This window comes from Nelusetta ayraudi, unplaced genomic scaffold (assembly GCF_046127955.1).
Source record: "Nelusetta ayraudi isolate G7.1 ecotype Tasmania unplaced genomic scaffold, CSIRO-AGI_Nayr_v1 ptg000092l, whole genome shotgun sequence".
In the NCBI taxonomy this organism is placed as follows: Eukaryota; Metazoa; Chordata; class Actinopteri; order Tetraodontiformes; family Monacanthidae; genus Nelusetta; species Nelusetta ayraudi.
The window spans coordinates 4,654,158-4,674,585 of NW_027466142.1; the positions used below are offsets into that span (position 1 = coordinate 4,654,158).

The 20,428-nt window shown below is 42.7% G+C and overlaps 2 protein-coding genes across 4 annotated transcripts in view; both read right to left on the minus strand.

The window, feature by feature from the left end:
- Window positions 1-1,278, minus strand: part of ep400 (E1A binding protein p400) — a 29,985-nt gene extending 28,707 nt beyond the window's left edge. For 2 of the 3 annotated variants that reach the window (XM_076047273.1, XM_076047272.1), the window contains exon 1: window positions 1,089-1,278. The gene's annotated coding sequence lies outside the window, so the exon portion shown is untranslated. The remainder of the gene's footprint in view (window positions 1-1,088) is intronic. The other variant, XM_076047274.1, reaches the window with a different exon arrangement.
- A 467-nt stretch (window positions 1,279-1,745) lies between these two features.
- ulk1a (unc-51 like autophagy activating kinase 1a) lies at window positions 1,746-19,282 on the minus strand. The gene is made up of 27 exons (XM_076047076.1): window positions 18,833-19,282; window positions 18,645-18,737; window positions 18,524-18,565; window positions 17,517-17,549; window positions 17,393-17,429; window positions 16,132-16,305; window positions 15,952-16,025; window positions 15,561-15,662; window positions 12,080-12,138; window positions 10,923-11,005; window positions 10,791-10,841; window positions 10,600-10,679; window positions 10,268-10,397; window positions 10,124-10,172; window positions 9,717-9,815; window positions 9,444-9,554; window positions 9,197-9,354; window positions 7,863-7,945; window positions 7,617-7,738; window positions 7,369-7,484; window positions 6,656-6,763; window positions 6,225-6,379; window positions 5,958-6,133; window positions 4,381-4,499; window positions 3,789-3,946; window positions 3,541-3,676; window positions 1,746-2,868 (listed from the first exon to the last, which is right to left on the minus strand). The coding sequence occupies exons 1-27, from the start codon at window positions 18,920-18,922 to the stop codon at window positions 2,825-2,827; spliced, it is 2,682 nt and encodes an 893-aa protein (XP_075903191.1). The 5' UTR covers window positions 18,923-19,282; the 3' UTR covers window positions 1,746-2,824.
- Window positions 19,283-20,428: the final 1,146 nt, after the last annotated feature.

Sequence of the window (20,428 nt, forward strand, 5' to 3'; positions counted from 1 at the left end):
TTTACTAGTCAACTACATAAGCAAGAAACTTATGTTACAAAAACAAAATTTTAAATGTATATTAAATATTAAATTAAAGTTACAATGAACATTCTTACTGCTTAATCTGAGGAACAAAAATTGTCGACTGGGGTGCCTTAGTAGTATTGCAGTGCTTTGTTTACAAAATGTTAGCGCTTGATAGGGATTAATAACCTTACAATTAAATTAACTTACAGTTCGGATCACATTTCTGTCAAATACCAGTATCATTTATTTGTAGCAATTCAATAATAATATATTAAATGTAGGGTGACAAACATCTTGATCGATTATTACAACGCTCTATGACAATTGATGAAAATGTACGTACATAATTCCTGCTACTCTATTCATTCATGAAAGCGATTTCATGATTTAATACAATAATATCGATGTGGGCTGTGAGGGATCAAATTTGTTCAACAATAATTTTTCCCGATTTGTGTCCTAGTCCTAATGTTATTACAAATACATTGAACATTTCTATAAATGGAAAGAGTTTTCACAAAATTAACTTCTTTACACTGCCACACAAACATAACGCAAATCTAGCCTGAAATCTGATACACACAAAGATGATGCATAATCTTCCTAATATTTGCGGTTAAATTAGGAGGGTGTTCGCTGAGATATTGTTAGTAAATGGAAACGCGGGAAAAAATTAATTAAGTTGGACAATTTTACAGACAAAAGCAGAGAAACATACTGGTTCAGATGCAACAATATTCACTGTAAACAGACGTTGTCATTGTTTCTGTACGTTAGGTCCCACTCTCTTCATAGCGATTCATGGCTAACTTATCGTTAGCCAATATTAGCTGAATGGTACCGTTGACCAGAAAATAATGTTGTCAAATAGTTGAATAACAAAACGACCGAGACCGCATACAGTATAATATTTAAACGTCGCATTTGCATGTAAGATGTATATCCAGTTTCAATAATTACAATAGCCATTGCAAAGACACGCGTGCTAACAGCCTCTAATTGAGGTTAGCTTGTTGTTGCTAGCAGGCCAGCTGCCGTATTACATATTTATGTTTTTACCGAGTCAATGTATTACTTACAGGGAATGGAGCTTCGGTTGCAGTTTCTTAAAAACCTAAGTCATTTTTGCAGAGAGCCAATCGCTTAAACAAACACTATATGCCGAAAAAATAACATTCGTTATTGCTAGCGGCTATTCAATGTTTTGGAGCTAATTTCATTCAGCAACATGGCGACCGCAGCAACCTTTTGCGTAACCCGGATGTCGTTCAGGCTCCATCGTCTTCTTCGTCGTGATTAACTGGGGTAGGCGTTCAGAATATCTGGCTAATGTCGTCACCTTCTGCTGGAACTAAAATACAGTCGAACTCTCGAACTCTCGAAAAAGCGCTAAACATAAAACAAAACAAAACAAACAAACAAAAAAAACGTATTGGTGTATAAATATTTTATATTTCCTCATCTGTGCTCTTTCCCAAATAATCCTTACTTCCTTTCCTTATTTTACAGTTTAATTTTTTTTTTTAGCCAATGGAGTCTGTATAATAATAATAATAATGAGAATGATGTGAATATATAATTTAATGTGAAATAAATGATTAAAAGTGCCATTTATTCATAAATTGGAAAAAGTCTTTCTGGTCCATTCACTGATTTTGTTTGCCCCGCCTCTATTTTGGAACAATTAATATTATCTTGATAAAATTCTTAGTAAAAAATACATTTTTGGGGAATGGAAGGATATCTGTATCTGCCAAACATTTTATTGATGAAACTCTTAAGTTAAATGTTATTTAACAGTAATTCAAAAAGATGTACGACTGTACTGGACAGATCAACATTTGAAACTCTGACAAGTTGAATTAAAGGTCTGGCAGTGCCAGGCCTGATTTAATTTTGAAATGGCAAAGATAAGCATGTTTACAACACTCAAAACACTTTTAAAAAAAACCAAAACAAAACATTTTTACATCACTGACAACACAATGCTACTTAAAAAAAAAGAACAAAAAAGATGAAAAGGCATTTCAAGAAATTGCAAAAGATTGTGTCATAAACTTCAAAATGGATTGTGATCAGCCAGTGTAATGCCGGATTATAGTCCCGTCCAGGAAGGCTGTGTGGACAAATGAGCATCGTCGTTTTATATTCATCTGTACTTCTGATAAATGAAAAAAAAAAAAAAAAAAAAACCCTGATATGCACACATAAAAACACACAAACCACCATCAGTAAAACAACTAATGCCATTCAGTTATCCAAATTACTATACTTCTTACATTCTACTAAGAAAGTTAAGCAGACAGATTGAAAGTTAAAAAAAAAAAATTATTGTGTGAGGTCATAACAAACCTCACTTTGACATTCATTAGTCTTCTGAGATGAAACAAACCAACCAACAAACAGATTTGGTCATCTCAATAAAAGAATTCACACTCTTGTTGGCTTGTAAACCCATTGCACACAAACACAGAAATACAAAAAAAAAAAAAAATACAATCTCAGTTTCAAGTAGGATACATTTCTTAAATCAGTTCTTAGAACCATTTTATGTGCAAACTGGAGAACGCGTTAAGATCTAAAATCCGCAGCAAGATTTAACGAGTGTAACACAGTTAGTGAACCTTCAGTGCAAATGTGTTCACTGTATGTTATTGCAGCAAATGAGCTGTGGGTTAATAGAAAGAAAACAAAACTAAAATGGCGCTCCAGTGGTCACGTCCCTTAAGACAGATAAAAGTTGTGCATGCACTGTCAGTTCAGCAGCGTAATAAATTGCACCTGACTTGGGTGCAAACGTATGATAAAGAGATCTTCAGTCTTGCAGCGAGGAAAGGCGGTGTTCAATGCACTGCTTACCTGTGGACAACAACAAAACAAAAATAAATGGCTGAGAAAATCTGCTTTTCAAAATGTTTTGAAGAAATCTGCCTTAAGATTATAAGTAGTGCTTATTTTAAACAGCTGTGCATATGATTGTATTTGGTTTGTTTTCTACATTCTACAAGTTTCTACATTGAAACTCACTGGCATGCATGACGAGTGCATGTAAAATAATTTGTATGTCCATCAACGTCACAATTTTAACTTCAACGTAATGAATTTAACATAAATCAAAACACAGAACCCCTTTGATGTCCTGTGTAGAACAGCCATTAAGGCTGATATGGGGACCCCCCTGACTTGACATGCATGATGTTGGGCTATGTGCACACTACAGTCCTGAACTAAGCAGTTAAAGTGCTGTGTGAATGTAGCCCAAGTGATGTTGAAAGTTGGAATTTCCATCATTCCTTTTGAATGACTGTTCATAGTAAAAACAAAGAACAGCCCTGCTTCACAAACTACTCTCCCAGTGTATCATAAGCCAGACTTGCAACTACGTCGCCCCTTGCAAATACGCCTTAAAAAAATAGTTTTCATTGCTTGGTGAAAGACAGCACAGTGAGGAAACTCACGTAAAATAAACGGATGAAGCTTAAAAATGTTTTTGAACTGAGGTCAAACGTGCTGTTGTGCATCGTTACTTACAATTGTCTATGCGGTCAATGTCCTTTTGCTCCGTGATGATGCGGGACAGACCCTCCATCAGCACCAGAGCCTTGTGGTAGCGCTGCACCGACGCTGAGCCGCAGTGGAACATCTCGTCTAAAGCTGCAGACTGCACCTGGAAGAAGAAAGAAAGCACGCATTAAGATTTTTCCCGCAAAATGGGACAGGGCGGTAAAATGTCAGTAGCCCCTCCTCCTCATCCTCCTCTTGTGGTGATGTGAGCTCACCATGTGCACGGCGTGGCTGTACAGGAGTTTCTCTGCTGAGAGCCCCTTGAAGTGGTCCATGAGCTTCTGCTTGTCGAGCAGGAACGCCTCGAGCCGGCGGCTGAGGGAGCGACAGTGCCTCACGCAGCTCTTGTACATCTCATTCAGCTTCCGCACCTCTGCACAAGAAATGGAGCAAGCAAGCACACTTCACTTTTACTATCAACACAAACCAATAGTGCCCAATGCAACTGAAATTATCATGATTTTTTTTTTTGGAGGCGGGGGTAAATGTCTGGAACATTTTGTTCCTGATGAAATCTGCAGAGGTGTAAAAGAGTTTTTGGACACCCTTAAAATTAAAAAAAAAAAACAAACAAACATTATTGTAGTTCTTGTACTCTGGATGTGTTGCGTCATTTTGCTGAAACATGCAGTTGCTCGCCGGACGGAACAGCGCATGTTAGTGATTGCACTGAAATAAACTTTATGTATAAAATGCATCTGGAGACTTGAGGCTGATTCTAAGCACAATACATCACAGATGCATGAGATGTCCAAAAGCTTTCTTCCACCGTTGTACATGAAAAAAAAAAAAAAAAAAAGTTCTCACCTTGTTTAACAGGTGTGGAGGGGGTGAGCTCGCCCTGGCTGATGCTTTCCTTTGCAATGCGCAGAGCTGACGACAGACACTCCTCGGCCTTCATGTACAACACCAACTGCTCTGCACAGCTGGAATGGAAGAACACCAGAACCAGAGTCATTCCTGAGAGCCGGAGCGAGGTGGAGGACATGCAAACAGTCTGGACAGAGTCCCAGATTATATACATATTGATACATTGACAATTCAAGGTAAAATAAAAAAAAAGACTGACACAAAGGGTTTGAACTTTTGGTAGATACATTGATACATGTTATTATAAATACATTAAACATTTCTATAAATGGAGAGTTTTCACAAAATTAACTTCTTCACACTGCCACACAAACATAACGCAAATCTAGCCTGAAATCTGAAAGGGTTTGAACTTTTGGTAGATACATAAAAAAAAATAAATAAAAAAAAAAAAAATCATCTTTAGTATCATGCTGACAAACAAGAAGTGATGGTTTCCTGAGTTTAAAGAGAGCCTCCCGTCTGCTCAGGCCAACAGCGCTGGCTGACATCCTGTCGCCTTCAATGTTGAAAGGGGAAACCGTGTGCCAAGCCAGAGGTTAAAGTGGGAACGTGCTAAATATGTCACATTTATTATTGTTCTTAAGCGGCACTCTTGTTTCGATGTCGTGACTTCTGGTTCACTTGGCTGGATTCGGGTTTTGTGCGCCGCATTAATTTAAGTTCGGATTTATTTATTTATTTACTCTTAGTGCAATTAAAGATGAAGCCTGTCTGGATTCTGAGGTTCCATGTTAGTTTGCCTCCTCCCTTCTGAGGGTCTATACAGATGTGGATAATAAAGAGTGTCTGATAACCAATGTACAGCACTTTGGAAACAGTTTGCCTCAGCAATAGTGAACTATTATTTATTTGCTTGTATGTTCTGTAAAGGTTCGGCTTGGGTTTAAGTTATTTTGTACAAGATTAGCTTGCGGCATCTCAACAGTCAAGGAAGGGAGCGGAGAGAGAGAGAGAGAGAGAGAGAGAGAGAGAGAGAGTGAGGGAGAGGAGCGAGAGAGAGAGAGAGACTTGTTTCACTTGTGCTCGCTTTGCTTACTTAAGTTTTTGAAGTTTGCTCAGTAAATAGTCGGAGTAACAATGATCCCCCTTCGCAGGCGGATCCCTTACGATAATATTTTCAGGCGCTTGACTGCAGCGATCACAGTTACAGCCAACAGGCAAGTCTACAAGACCAGTTTCAGAACTTTTGCTGTTTATACACAAATCCAAATTAATTAAAAAAAAGAAAAAGAAAAAAAAAGAAGCAAGGCTCAGGTTTAGAAATTATAATAATAAAAAAAAGGCTCAAAACAAAAGCTGCCCACTAGATGGCGTATTAGTTTAGCAACACAACACCAGGGTGAGAGGACAGAAGCCTTTCACTGGCTGCCGCCTGAACTGCTGAATAAAGTTGGATCCAACTTAACAAGCACTTTGAGATTGCCTAAATGTAAAGTGCATTATAAATTAAATTCATTATTATAACAATGCAATAACTCCCTGCGTTCAACAGGACACCGTTTTGCACTCACCTCCAGTCTCTGCTCAACAGGCTGATCTGATCCGCCACCAGGCTCTGCTCTAGAAAGGAGATATCCGGGCTGAGGGTGGCGCACATGTCCTGATTTTTGGAAACGGCCAATTCCATGACGCAGTGGACGAAAGCCAAAGTGAAGCGCAGGTCCGTCAGAGCGTCTGCGTGGGACCGCTGTTAACAGAGACGACAGACACGGAACAACGGTTGGGATGGGAGAGTTTGTGGGTCGAGTACAATCGACATTTTCATTTATTCCGAGTACCTCCATCAGCGTGTCCTCGGGGAGCTCCGGGGGATGGAACACCAGAGTGAAGTCCGGAGTGGCGCACATGGTTTCGGTCTCGCTGTTTCTCCTGCTCCCACCGCGCAGCAGGCGGTGGCTGATGCAGGGAGAGCCGGCGTGTCTGGGGGAGCCCACTTTGGGGGGAAAAAAACACAAAGACAAAGGCAACTTAACCCCTGCAAGTGAAATCATTACAGCAAAGGTATGAAATCAGTGAGGCACAAACATATTTTGAGAATTCACTGATGCTGCGAGGCCTGAGGTCAGAGGTCTCGGTTGGCTTTAAAAGAACCTCATTCATCAAACCAGTGGTGCCACCACCCACTTGAAACCCCTCCATAAAACACTTTGTCTTAGTCATCATCGTACCGTCTTCAGCAATGAGTTGTAAAGGTTGTGAATACGCCTACCGGGAAAGCCCAAGGGAGAGTCTCCATTCGTGGGGGAACCCATGGTGAAGGTCGCTCGAGGTTGGCATGGTGAGACTTGGAGGCCTCCGTGAAAGCCACAAGGTGGAGCTGTAGAGGCAAACGAGAGCGTCATCTAACGGCCCGCCGAATTCTAACATTCACAGTTTTGTTACTGCTGGGGTCGTGAACGCTGACATTTGTGTGTGATATCATTCTTATGCCGAGCGTTACATTGAAATGACCCCCGTCTTGAAAAGGCGACTGGCGGTTCCACCAAAATAAGGCATTCAGCTCTAATCTTATCTGTCTTCCTTTATAATGACAGGAAGTCGAGGGAGGTTTCTCAGCTCGCTAAGCATTTATTTTGGAAAAGAACAAGAAAAGGTCAACAAAAAAAAACGACCCCAGAAACTACCCACCTAACCAGTCTGTGCACAAAAATTATTTAATGAGTCATGAATATTTGTTTTGTTTTTTAGTTGTTGTTTTTTTCAAAGCAAAAACATTCATGACATATGAAATATTTTTTAAGCTAATTTTGATTTAGATTTTTAAAGAAATTCAGTTTAATTACTACGGTAATTCTCTTGACTTGAAACTTTCTGGGGACTTCTTCACCCTACTGGTCGTCTGCGTGGATGCGAGTCCATAAACAACCTTTTTTGATCATTTCACGCAAAAATCTGTCCGGTCCTGTTGGTCCCGTTCTTTACCTGTCGCCTCCATGCTCTTCTCGCTATTCAGGCTGTCGTCACTTCCCATCTCGAAGAGCTCAGTGCCGTAGGCCGCCTTCAGGAGCATGTGAGAAAGCCTGCCTGCGCTCAGAGTCCTGGGCATTGAACATATGAAGAGACAGCCAAAGGGGAAGGAGGACTCATTAGAGGACAGGTCCGGGTGGTAGATCTTTTTCACCGGACAGGAACACGTTGCTCATGCGGATTTACGTCTCCGCTGCTCTGACCTTTTGAAAGGGCCCCTCCTATTGGCCGAGCGGCCGCTGAGGTCATGGCGGGGCGAACCGACGGGGACGAGGGATCGCAGGTCAGAATCCGTTCTGGCTCTGTTCAAGGCTCTTGGTTGACCCTTTCGCATTTCAACGTTTCAAAGACAAAAGGGGGGACAGGGGGCACTTTGTGTTAATGAGCTGATTCTGTGTGACGGTACATGAATGACGATTTCTTTTTTGCAAACTCCTCTGGAAGGTTACCTGGGGGTCCAGCATGACGGCGGCCTGTCCGGTGACGGTGCCGCCGTGCGGGATCGTTTGCTCCGCCTTTGGTGTTAGTCCCACTGCGGTTCAAACAGATTAAGAGGAGAAGGCTTGTCAGGTTTTAGGGCTGTCGAGAAATGACGGACCAAAAAAGAAAAAAAAAACCCAAGTGGAAGGAGTTACGCTGTTCGAGTGGAGTCAAATAACCCCAATCAGTCACCGAGGTCAGAGTGGGACAGCAGCAGTGAGGAGTGGAGCGGAGGGACGACCCTGGGAGAGGGAGGACCGCGCATGACGCACACCAGCTGCTGGAATCCGTGTTACCACCCAAGTGCCTCTGGGGGCGAGAAACCAGTAACACTGCACCGCCAAATACTGTGTAGCCTGTCAAAATGCGACGCGAGCGCTCGCGTCAAACTCCAGGCCCAAATCCGTCCCCCCTCCTCCCCCGACCGCCGCGACCAAGACGGATTCGCAGCTCGCTCAAATTTTTTCGCGATCTCTGGAAAACTCGCTGCTCCCGTGACCTCGGCCGGGCTCCTCAGGCAAGCGGCTGGGAGTTGAGAGCGGCCGCAACAGTTAAAATTAGAGGCTGCGCTGCTTTAAAGTCTGCAGTGACCCCCTCCTCCCCCTGAGGACGACTGTCTCCTGCAGTGCGTGTTGACTATGCCGCTCAAGCAGCGACAATCGCTACATTCCGGTGTTTGCGCATTAGCACGCCCCCCCAGCCCCCTGCCAGAGTTGAGAAATACCTAAAAACATTCCCAAAATGTCCAACATGAGAAAAATGTTGCAGAGGGGAGCCAATTCAATGCACGCTTTGTTAATGTAAAACTGATGTTTCACAATATTTGTTGTCTGTTCGATTTACTTGAAAATTTGGATCTCCGATGGTGTGATGTGGGTTTCTTAACCCTGTACGTTAACGGAGTGGTGCAGAATTCAGTACATTGGACTGTCAATGTCAATGGTTTCTGCTAGCCTGCTAACAAAAACTAATCTTACCCAACTCCACAGTGCACTCAGGGCAAATTAATTATAACGTCAGACTACTGATGTATGCCTGTGATGATATCATAACATGATTTGTGATCTTAGATATATCATACGTACATCTATAGAAATGCATATATAATATTGGCACCTTAATTAAATAATAGTTAACACATGCACAGTTAACTAAATGTTTAATGGTAATGTTACAGAGGGATAATATTTCCAAAGTATTATGGCTACCATGGCTGAAATGAATTTGACACCTATGCAGTCGTGTTCCTGCGGCACAAACGCATCCCACATTGTTGAACCACAGAACCCACTCGGGTGCGAACCTGTGGGAGAGGACGACTGCGGATGGGCTCCTCCCGTTGTCAGCATCAGGTTGTGACGAGGAAATGCTTGCACTGTGCAGCGTCCACACTGCGGGGAGCTGCTGCTGCTGCTGCTGCTGCTGGTGATGCTGCTGCTGTTGCCAGAGCAAGGAGACGCCCTGCAGAGAATAAGACGCGAGTCAGAAACAGGGCGGTGGGTTGGCGGGACAGGACGAGACAATGAGGCGGGAACGCAGCACACACACACCTGAAAGAATACAGCTTCTCCTCCATGCGCTGGTAGTTTTGGACCTGGGAGGGGACGGGGATGGGCACCGCCCGGCTCCAGATGGGGCCGACAAATACGGCAGGTTCGCTGCTTCGGTCGGAGGGAAGGGAAGGAAACGAAAATGATTACAGAGTTAAGTTCGTCTCACGGATTAATAAAACAACAGTAGAATAGAAAAGAAGTAAGTGCTTTTATGACCCTTTATTATTCTTAGCCCCTCCCAGAGTGTAAACTTTGTCGGCCATTTCTTACCAAACTGGCTTTGAGGGTGTGTGAAGCAGTGGAGAGGATTGCGGTCTCTTCAGTGCAGGAGGAGCAGGAGCAGGCGGTATGTCGGCCAACACCGCGAACCTTCAAAGTGACAGCATACAGTTCCGTCAAATGTTATTCTTGTGCAAAGCTTAAAAATAAGTGTCCCCATAGTTTGAGTTTGGTGAAAAAATCATTTATGAACCCCTTTGACAAAATTTTTTTTTTTCTTTCTAACTTGACCGTATGAACTACTGCAAAAGCTACTTCAAATGAGGAGGAAAATATGCAGATAATTCCTCAAGGATAACACAAGATACAAGGACTCGTATAATCTTCGTCTCTCCAACTTAGCAACCAGATCAGAGTCTTCATCCCCTTCCTCGTTCAGCTGAACTAGCGGAACTCACCCGCTGCACGTCTGATCATACAACCGCGGTCCAAACTGACACCAGTTTCCTAAGAGGCAATAAAACAGGGTAGGGTCAGGCCTGTTGATTTGCCGAAATTCAACAATAAAAAAGAAAAACTCAACTGCAGTTCTCAGGTCTTACTGTAGCGCTGTGAGGGCACAATGACGTATTCCTCCTCCGAGTCCAACTTCCCACCGTCTCGACTGGTCCTGCGGTCACGCGGTGACGGATTTTCTTTGGGTTGAAGGCGTTGCAGCGCTTCGTTAGAATGCTGATAAGAGTTTGGGAAAGATCATTTATGGAGGAAGAAGACAATAAATCGGTTAAACACACTGAAAATGAGCAAACTCATTGGAAGGGTTGCCATATTTGAGGGGATTCAGTTGTTTTGGTTGAATTCGTTAAATACCCATATAATGATTTAAGCATCTACATCAAGGAAAAAAAATAAAGAAATTTAAATGGTAACTCACCAGAGTGGAGGGAAGGTGGGATGTACTGACCAAACTGCCAATGGTTGAGCTGGGAAAGGAGGGCATAGGAACTGGAGAGTCTGTAAAAAAAAAAAAAAAAGCAACAGTGGCATGAGTGGAATTCTGACCTGATTAACAGAACCACCCACGACCCGGTCAGAGCTGTGGCGCGAGCAAAACGCCGTCCTTACTTCTCTTTGAGGAGGAACTTGAAATCAGGAAGGGATGGTGGAAAAACTGCTCTGTGGGTGCGAAAGAGTGAGAGATGTGAGCCACTCGGACATTTTCTGAAGGGCCCGACTGGTTGAGAAAGGGAGTCTTACCGAAGCTGATCCGTTCCCTGTGGTTTCTCTGAAGCAGCCCGAGCAGCAGGTGTGTCAGCTCGCTGGAAGTCCCCTTAGGGACCCTGAGGAACACACAGGGGCCAACTTTAGAATTGTTGCCTTTGATAAACAGATGACAGCGGACATCTTTTTTTTGGTTGGGGGGGGGGGGTAAAGAATATATTAAACATAATAAAAAAGAACAATTTCTTCTTCTTCTACAGTATGTTGTAAAGATTATGTTGTGCGCATGAAAAATTCTGTTGCTTACACAGATGCCAAAGAAAGACTCAACACGCAGGCCAACAGTGTGACACAAGCAAGAGTGACCTACAAAATGTGTTTTTAATCCATTTCATTACCACAGTCTAAACCACAGGGGCGGCATGACACCCCTGGCCGTTGGCTTAAACCGTGTGTGTGTGTGTGTGTGTGTGTGTGTGTGTGTGTGTGTGCGTAGGTGTTTTGTTTGTGTGTGTATCTAATTATGAGCGAGTTCAGCTATGTAGGCTGTGTGGAAAACGATAGCGCTGCAGACTATTGGGTGGCTGCACAGGGCAGGTTATTTATAGAGTGACAGGCAAACAACAAACCATGCCTGCCTGCTTTATAACCCAGCTTTTATCATGGGGGAGAGATAAGCGAGGCCACGAGCCACGCAAAGGCCAACAAAGTACATGGGGGTCGGTGGGTCCACGTTTGACTGAACGATGGATGTTCAAAAGAGGCTCCAAACTAATGAGGAGTCAAAGTTATTAATTACACCCTTACGACTGAGAAAGGAACGAAAACGGACAGGAGGCCAGATTTTATAACGCGCCACCGTAATCACATTCGTCCAGTGTGACCGAGCAGCTGATGGTGAAAGATCAAGGCCAGGATCTCGGGAGGATTTTATCAGTTTCTCCCACACGGGGAAGGCGCAGGTTTATTTAGGAACGGCGGCGCGTGCCGCCTCGGTGTCTGCAACATGTGCCTGGTTCACTGTCCCTGAACATCACCCACATGCACACGAGTCATTCATCAGCACAATGCGTGGAGGGAGGAATAATCTCAGAGTGAGATCATTCTGTGTGTGTGTGTGTGTGTGTGTGTGTGTGTGTGTGTAATGTGTCCTTTGGTACCCAGTGGAAGAGGGGTTCCACGAATGCACTCACCTGGGGTAGAGGGTCTTGCTGCTTTCATACAACCTGCACAGTTCCTGCGGTGTATTGGCCTGGACAAACGCGCACACACACACACACACACACACACCAAACTTGAGTTACACTTGCAAAAGGCCGTTGGAACGCGTGCTGTGCACACGCACATGAACAAAGGTTTCTGGGCCACTGCAGAAACACATTTGAATGTAAGCAATCGTGCGTCGTCACGGATGCAAACGTGGCTCCCGAGTCTTGATCGCACAATGGTTCCTAGTCTTTCATTTCTGATCTTGTGTGTTTCCACACAGGTACTAACCAATAAAAACACCCTGTGTGCTACGAGGCCTGAACTTAATGGAGATAATAAAAAACAAAAAAAACAAAAAAACAACCACACCAAAGTAAACACACTGATGACTATATGACTAGGGATGTTAACAATTAATCGATTTCGTTAAATAATTGTTGATTAAGAATTTAATTGATTAAATTAAATTAGTTGCAATTCATTGAACATTTTTTTACACTGGTAGATAATATCATTAGAACAGTGCAGTGGGAGAGCAATTCACCTGTACATACTGTGATGGTCAAACTATACCTCCTTACTTTTAAAAACTTCAAACAAAAAAAATGTTGAAAAAAAAAAAGTTGAAATGTGACCCATTAGAATTCAGATTGAAGTCGGAGGTAAATGTTTAGGGTGTTTTTATTATTCTTTAATGTAAAAATGGGTCACTCACATTGGACCCTCAATCTTTTTTAAGGGTTAAATAATGTGTTCCTTAGACATTTTTCATTGCGAGATTTGGGTTCTCAGGAAAAAAATCGCCGCATATCACTTAATCGTTAATCGATGGATAAGGTCAATCAACTATCAATTAAAGAATTAATCGATAATTTGCATCCCTATCTCTGACTGGCAGTCCAAATCTGTGGTTCGATTCTCAGTTAAAGAATTAATCGATAATTTGCATCCCTATCTCTGACTGGCAGTCCAAATTTGTGGTTCGATTCTCGGCTCCTCCAATCCACATGTTGGCGTCTCCAAACCAGGACGCTTTACCATAGATTGCTTTCAGAGTGTCGATGCGCATGGAGGAGACGTCTGCTCCGATGGGCAGGTTTCTTCCCTGCTGAGCAACCCCACCACTCGCACTTCCACCCCCGCCCATGCTCCCTGTGTCAATGTATATGAATAGGTCGTCCCCTCTGATAAGACTGGTTTGGTTTGTCCCCTGGTGGGCAGCCCCCCACCACTTCACCATTTCAATGGCCGGTCTTCTGAGACGGGCGGATAATCCCAAACTGCTCCTGGTTGCCTGCCTGCACCGTCACTGTGTGAATGGGTCGTCTCCTGCGATGGCTGGGTTTTGTTCCCAGCAGGTTAGCCCCCGCCATTAGTGTATGAATGGGGTGTGAATGCCATCTGTATTGAGGCTAGAAAAGCCCAAAGTGAGTGCCGCCTATCCACCACATTCACTCTGGCTGGTGCGCTTCTACTCAAGTATTTCACAAAACTTGAATAATTGGTCATTATTTTAAGGATATGTGAGAATGAGGAATTCAATAATTGAGCAGGCTTTGGTCAATGATGGAACCGAGTCATCGAATGCAGCTAGCGTGTTGTCTCAATTTGAATATGTGACCCAACTCGGTCAGAGCTCCTGTTTGTCCTTCTGACGTGGCTGAACCAATCCAGCAAGTTGTTTTTGTATGAGGCCTCCGAGTTCTAGTGTGTTTGTTGGTTCTTGATGATTTCACAAGAACTTGTTATCTAAAGATGGAAAGGAGCCACGGCATCCTTAAAACTAGTTAATTATCAGTTCATGATTATTATTATTTTATAACCATCACCTCCTGTAGTTAGCTAGCAGTGCTAGAAAAACAATTATGTCACTCTGTTTATAATTCAAATATAATAAACAGTGGGTGTTTGATGATCTTGCAGAAGGCTACACAGAATTCCGGTGCCAACAAGGCAAACATTATTGCCGCCATTCCCATCAGCAGCCGCTGACCTTTAGACTAGTGCACGCTCAGCGATGTGTCTGACAGACGTAGAAAACAATCTTTCTCTCATTCTCAAATGTGGCTTCTTTGGAGAAAAAACACAACGCGATGACACAAATAACAAAGAAACCTCGAAGCGCGAAATTCCAAATTGCCAACTTAAAACTCGGATTCCGTCACGAAACACCTCGCTGTGGAAAAGCACAGGTACGAGCTTCACCTGAGCAGCCACGTGCATGGTAAAAAGGCGACGGGAGAGGGTGCTGAGGCAATGTTTACCCTCGGTCCAGAGAAGTGGTTCGCAGCCACTTCCGCATGCTCCCTCAGTCTGTAAACAAGACTCTTTCCAAGCAAGCGCCGAGCGCGTTCCAACCCTTTCCAGCTAGGATACCGGAGAGGACCGGCCAGCATCCAGACAACCCGTCACAGCTGTGGCCCATTCATCATATTCTAGCGCTGGCGAGATCAAAACTCATCGTTTGACGAATGATGACCTCACTGTTTGTAATTAGGTAATAGGCCTTAGTAATCACTGTGCGGGCATATCGGAAAATCCACTATTCGGTCAGAGAAGAATCACAGAATTCTCCAATTTGAAACAGAACCCATGGTTGAACATGGAATTGATCCTAGTTGGCCAAATATTCTGTTTTGGGGCATGAGAAGAGCATTTGCCGCATGTGAGCCAACTCGCAAACACTCCCAACCCCCCTCTTCCAAACAATGCAAGTCAAAACAGCTGCTGCAGACACCAGTAAAGTTGCAGGTGGGGGAGGCTGCAGTCACACAAAAGCACAAAGCCAACCAGTTTTCAAACAATGTCTACTTGTCGCGTGCCACGTTTTGCTGACTCAGTCAGCAGAACATTGGAAACATGTATGTATAGACTTGCGACGCAAATTATCGATTAGTCCATTAATCGTTAGTTGATTGATCTTATCGATCGATGAACGATTAAGAGGCGATTTTTTTTCCTGAGAACCTAAATCTCACAATGAAAATTGTGTAAGGAACACATGTTTTAACCCTTAAATAATGTCGAGGGTCCAATGTGACCCACTTTTACATTAGAGAACAGTAAAAACACCCTAAACATTTAACCTCTGACTTTAAGTTGACTTCTAATGGGTCACATTTAAACTTTTTTTTATATAAAAAAAAGTTTAAAAGTAACTTGTTCTAGGTATATTATGACCATCACAGTATCTACAGGTGAATTGCTCTTTCCTGCCACTACACTGTTAAAATGATATTAATTACCCCTGTAAAAAATGTTCAATTAATGGTGACTAATTTAATTGAATCGATTAAATTCTTAATCGACAATTAATCGATAATTGATTCAGTGTTAACATCTCTAATATATACACATACTATCTTTGAAACTTGTGAAAAAAATAAAACATAATCTGAAAAAAAGGAACAGATTTAAAAGGGCCTTATAACACTTGATATCTGTGCGTCAGCGCTTTTCACTCACTTGAAAGGGAGCCTTGCCGGTCAGACACTGATACACAATCGTGCCGATACTCCACAGATCAGCTTTGGCATCGTACTGCTGAGACATGATGACCTCAGGAGCCTGTGCGCAGACAAACACAGCTTAAAGCTTAGAGATGGCAAATTGATGGAACAGCTTGTAGGCCATAAGCCTCTTTCACACACAAAAGCAATACAAAGGCAACGTCTTGAATTTCCTGATCGATAGATTAAGACAGATAGTGAAATAGATAATTCATCCCATGGGGGCGGGGTTGGTATTCAAGCCATTCTATTCGAGGAGTGGCACCTAAGATGCAACTAGAAAACCTGGGGCCATTTTCTTCACATACACAACCCTCGTCCCCTGATTTTGTGACTGAAATACTCACCATGTACAAGGGGGAGCCACACAGCGTGCCTGCCATCATATTAGTGCGCAGGTGACGCGCAAACCCAAAGTCAGCTGTCGGGTGTGAAAATGACACGTGTGGTTAAAAAAAATTGTTGCCGTTTCTCTTGTTTTGTTTTTTTTTTTCACATTTAAATGTTACTGCAATGAGGGTTAATACCAATTTTGATGATGGCATTCTTGGGTCGGCGCTTGCACCCATCGGGGTGGCAGAGCAGGATGTTCTGAGGTTTGAGGTCTCTGTGGATGATGCCTTTGGTCTGCAGGACTTTCATGGCCTTGGCGATCTGTCGCAGGAACATGCGGATGGTGCTCTCGCTTAGTGTGACGTTAGCTGTGGGTCAACAGAGGGACAGTTAAAAGACAAAAACAGTTCCTAAAATGATGCTCGCAAGGAAAAAAAGAAGTTTGATTTCCTTTTATGACAATATCAAAGAACAAAACAAAAACCTGTCTGGTAATAAATCATTTACCAGACAGTAAACCAGGACTATTTTAATAATCAAGCATCTATTCTTTTCGGCCAATCCCTTCGCCAATCATCCGCCTCCCACCTCTCCAGTGTTTAATTTCACACCCTGTAGCAATTTTGTTCCTTCACAAAAATTATTTTCAAGAATATTTTCTGTGGATTTTTTTGGAAGCCAAATGCCTGCGTCAACTTTTGGCCGACAGATATGCTGTTAACGCCAGCCTGCTTCTCTGGTGTCATTCTTTATGTCAGATGACTTTGCTTACGATTGGCCTTGATTCAGTAATTAATGCCAGCCCGCTTCAAAGTGAATGTGGTATTTTTAGCTGCGGTGTTTTGCCACCGGCAGATGGGGGATAAGTGAGTGCCAGATGGGAGAGGTCAAGCAAGTGCTGCGTGAACCTCGCCAACTTTGACTGACTTCTCCTTGGCAGGGTCATAAAATGCACAGGGCAAACCAAGCAATAGATGTTGGCACGGATTAAGCAGAGGCAACCTGACACTCTGTTTTAGCATTTAAATGGCCAGACAGATTCCTACGCCAAGTAAAATCCAGCGGCAACCTAAAACCTCAAAAGTGGGGTCTGACATGCGAGTGCCGGTGCGAGACTGGGCTGCAAGTGAGAGTCTAGTCCTGTTTGTGGTTGCTGCAGAATTCTTATGGAGCAAAATATTCCACACATTTAATTTTATCTGGTTTAGGTCGTCCATTACTGATCATTTAACCGGTGACCTGTAGGAACCGGTGTCTTCTGTGTGTCTTCTGAAATCTTATGATTCCACTGTAAAATCTCAGCCAAGCTTCTTAAATCTGGCAACACACTTCTGCGTTCATTCCTTCTAGGCAATTAAGCAATGTGAATGTGAATCTTCTGTGCGTGACACTGTACAGCACACTGCTGTACAGTGGCCCGCTGTCGGCCACTGTGAGGCCAAATAGCCAACTTACATTGAAGGTACTCGGCCAGGTCGCCTCCGTTGCAGTACTGAGAAAAAACAAGAAAAACACGTGTCAGTCTGAGCTCGGAGTTTAAAGGCCTGACAGGAACTTTGGTTTTTCTGAAGCAGCCTACCTCCATGACGAGATACAGCGAGCCTCCCGCTTCCTGTTGACAAAACCAGACAAAAAACAAACAACTGTATAAGTTGAAATAAAACACTGCTAAAAAAAAACAAAAAAAACAAAAACAAAACTGAATGCACATTGGCTGCAAGAACAAAGGGTTGATATTCTTTACTTTGCGCCAAATACTGACCACAGAAATCATTTATTGCCCTGAAGGTGATGATGACACACGTTAATTTCTTGAATTGACTTCATTTTGTTTCCCCTCATCATTAGCTAACTTAAGATACCAATATGGACCGTTTCCTGCATGGACAATTTCAGGATTGAAATTAGTGCAATCCTCCTGCTGTGCAAGGTTAATCATTCGTAGCCCCATCTTGATCCACCATATTATTTAGGATCCTACATTGTTTTTCTGAGTTCACTGCCATTAAGAGGCTAATGAGGTGAAACTAGGTGGAATAATAGGGCAACAGGCCTCTAGTATCACCAACCTAAGCTTTGTGTGGTTGGTATGTTGCAGTGAAAATGAGGAAGTATTCACCCCCCTCTGTGTCTCTACATGGGGCCCTTGCTGCCAAGCCTTAAGCGTAACATTTTTTTTAGTCATTCATCTTGAATATTGGTGCGCATTTCCTGTTCACAGGCCACTCATGCTAAGTTTTATAAGCCATTGTTAAAGAGGCTGCCTGTTGCCATCTGTCTGAAGTTGTGAGAGATCAGCTCACACCTGTCTGGCAGGTGTCAGTAAGGCGAGAACAGGAAAACACAGACACTCTCACACATAAAAACAAACAAACAAACAAACTAATGGTTAATGTTGGGTTCTGTTTGACCTGTTTTGGTCAGTTGCATAAAATAATTTGGAACGAGGTCCACATTTTGGATGTTCTGCTTTACACAAAGAGTACCAGAGGACTTTCACGAAAACCATCTGCAGCGCTGCATTGACACATAGTACGGTGGGCCTGTGTAAAAGGAAGGTGATAATAAAACATGTAGCGTGTTTACCTGGCAGTCAAGCAGTCCAACAATGTTCTCATGTTTGAGTTCCTGCAAGGAGCAGACACATTTGGGTTTAAGCATTCGTAGGAACGTTAGAATCGTACGTGTGGCGTTTTAAAAGCAATACCTTCAATATTTTGATCTCTTTAGTAAGCAGTGATTGCGATTTGGCCAAGTTTTTCTTGCTGATACACTTTACAGCGACTTCCAAATCGTGTTTCTTCAAATTGTTGGAAGAGAAAAAGAGAAGACGAAGAAGCGGTTAGATCAGTTTAGAATACAACGCTTACTTTAGTCGTTAAGTCTGAAATTTACCTCTTTGTGTCTGCCTTTGAACACAACGGCGAAGGACCCATGGCCAATCAAGTCCTGCCTGCTAAACTCAAACCTCCCGACAGACTTCATGGTTCGCTTGTAAATTGTTGTTGTTGTGTTCAAACTGGTCCGAGACGAAGGCTTTCCAACCGAAGCAGATGCAGTCCGACCTCCATGCCGTAGGCAACCCCCATGCTACTGGCAAAAAGTGCAGTCCTCGCAGCTGGTAGGCTTTGTTGCCGAAAATATAAACATCGACAAGAACATGTTGAAGTTCTACTCAAACAGAACTTTAACAAAAAAAAAAAAAAGAAAGAAACTGGCGTAAACTACATCTATTGAGAGCCGATGGGCTCTTTTATGGCACAGCTGCTACCTTTCTTCCCTCAAGCAGGAGCAGAACATTGTTTGTGCTCTCACCGGGATCAGGTATTGTTGTCTTTAGAGAACCCACATGCTACAGGTTTACGTACCCTTTGGGGAGCATGCGCAGAAGGATCAGTAACTGTGTTCATGGCGCGTTCAGGAGCACCTCGTAAAATAGTAACGACTGAAACGATGCGTAAATTGTGGCGGTCGTTCTCTAGGACTCATTATTTAATCCACATCACCTCCAAAGAAATAATTAGACACAATGTTTATCCTCAGTTTGATTGTCAGGTTATATTTGCGTTGAGTTCGCGGTTCAAAGTGAAAAGTGGTGTTAGATTTTAGCCTCATTGAACAAACGATATGTTTACGTACGGACTGAGTTGGTCATCACAGTGTCTTAGAGTCTAAAAAAATAATAAAAGAAAAACGAACAATTTATCAGTAATATAAATCAGACAAAAAGACAGCCTTTTGTCGTTGTGGTAGTTTTAGTTAGTTTGTCATTTATACCAAGGCATCTTAAATAAGGGATGGAAGTTAATCAAAAGAAAACGTTTTTTTTTTTTATATATATATATATATACAATGTGAGAATATGCGTTTTGGTATGATTCATTTTTGTTTGTTTGTTATCGAAACTAATTTGAATGTCCTTCCCCATTCTTTAAGGTTTCCAATATGGACAACTCAGTATGCTTACACACTTGATAGAGTGTTTTCACGGCACGTCATCAAAACTGGAAGTCGCCATCTTGGAGATACTCACTGTGTATGTAGCGACACAACCAGATTATCGTCGCACGAAATTGTCAATTATTGCCGTGTTTTTGGCTGCAATAACTCGTCAGACCCAGAAAAACATATGAAATACTTTAGACTACACACATTAGGGAGAGGGGTGCAATAAACTGTCTGTAGAACGGAGACGTTTGTGGCTGGCACAAAATCTGTGATTTTATTTACCGGTACTCAAAAATGACTGTTAACAAGTTCTACATAACTGAAAATGTGATTGTTTCTATTTTGACTCTTTATCAAGCTTTATCATCCTTGATAAGCTTTGGCGGCTTGATAACGATAACGAATAATTATGATCAGGTTTGTTAGATTGGAGAAATATCTAAAACATGCTTTTATTACACACATGCCTGTGTCCCAGCCGCACACTGTCTGGTTATAGGCATTCAACTAACACTTAAGGTCTTCAGCTGTTTATGGGCTTGG

What these genes read in the sequence shown, in the direction of transcription:
- ulk1a (XM_076047076.1), bottom strand. Translation starts at nt 18,922, where the DNA reads ATGAAGTCTGTCGGGAGGTTTGAGTTTAGCAGGCAGGACTTGATTGGC. An exon ending in CTCCACACCTGTTAAACAAG is followed by an intron (nt 3,947 to 4,380) that starts GTGAGAACTTTT and finishes TTTCTTGTGCAG; the next exon opens with AGGTGCGGAAGCTGAATGAG. An exon ending in ACAGCCACGCCGTGCACATG is followed by an intron (nt 3,677 to 3,788) that starts GTGAGCTCACAT and finishes TTCTTCTTCCAG; the next exon opens with GTGCAGTCTGCAGCTTTAGA.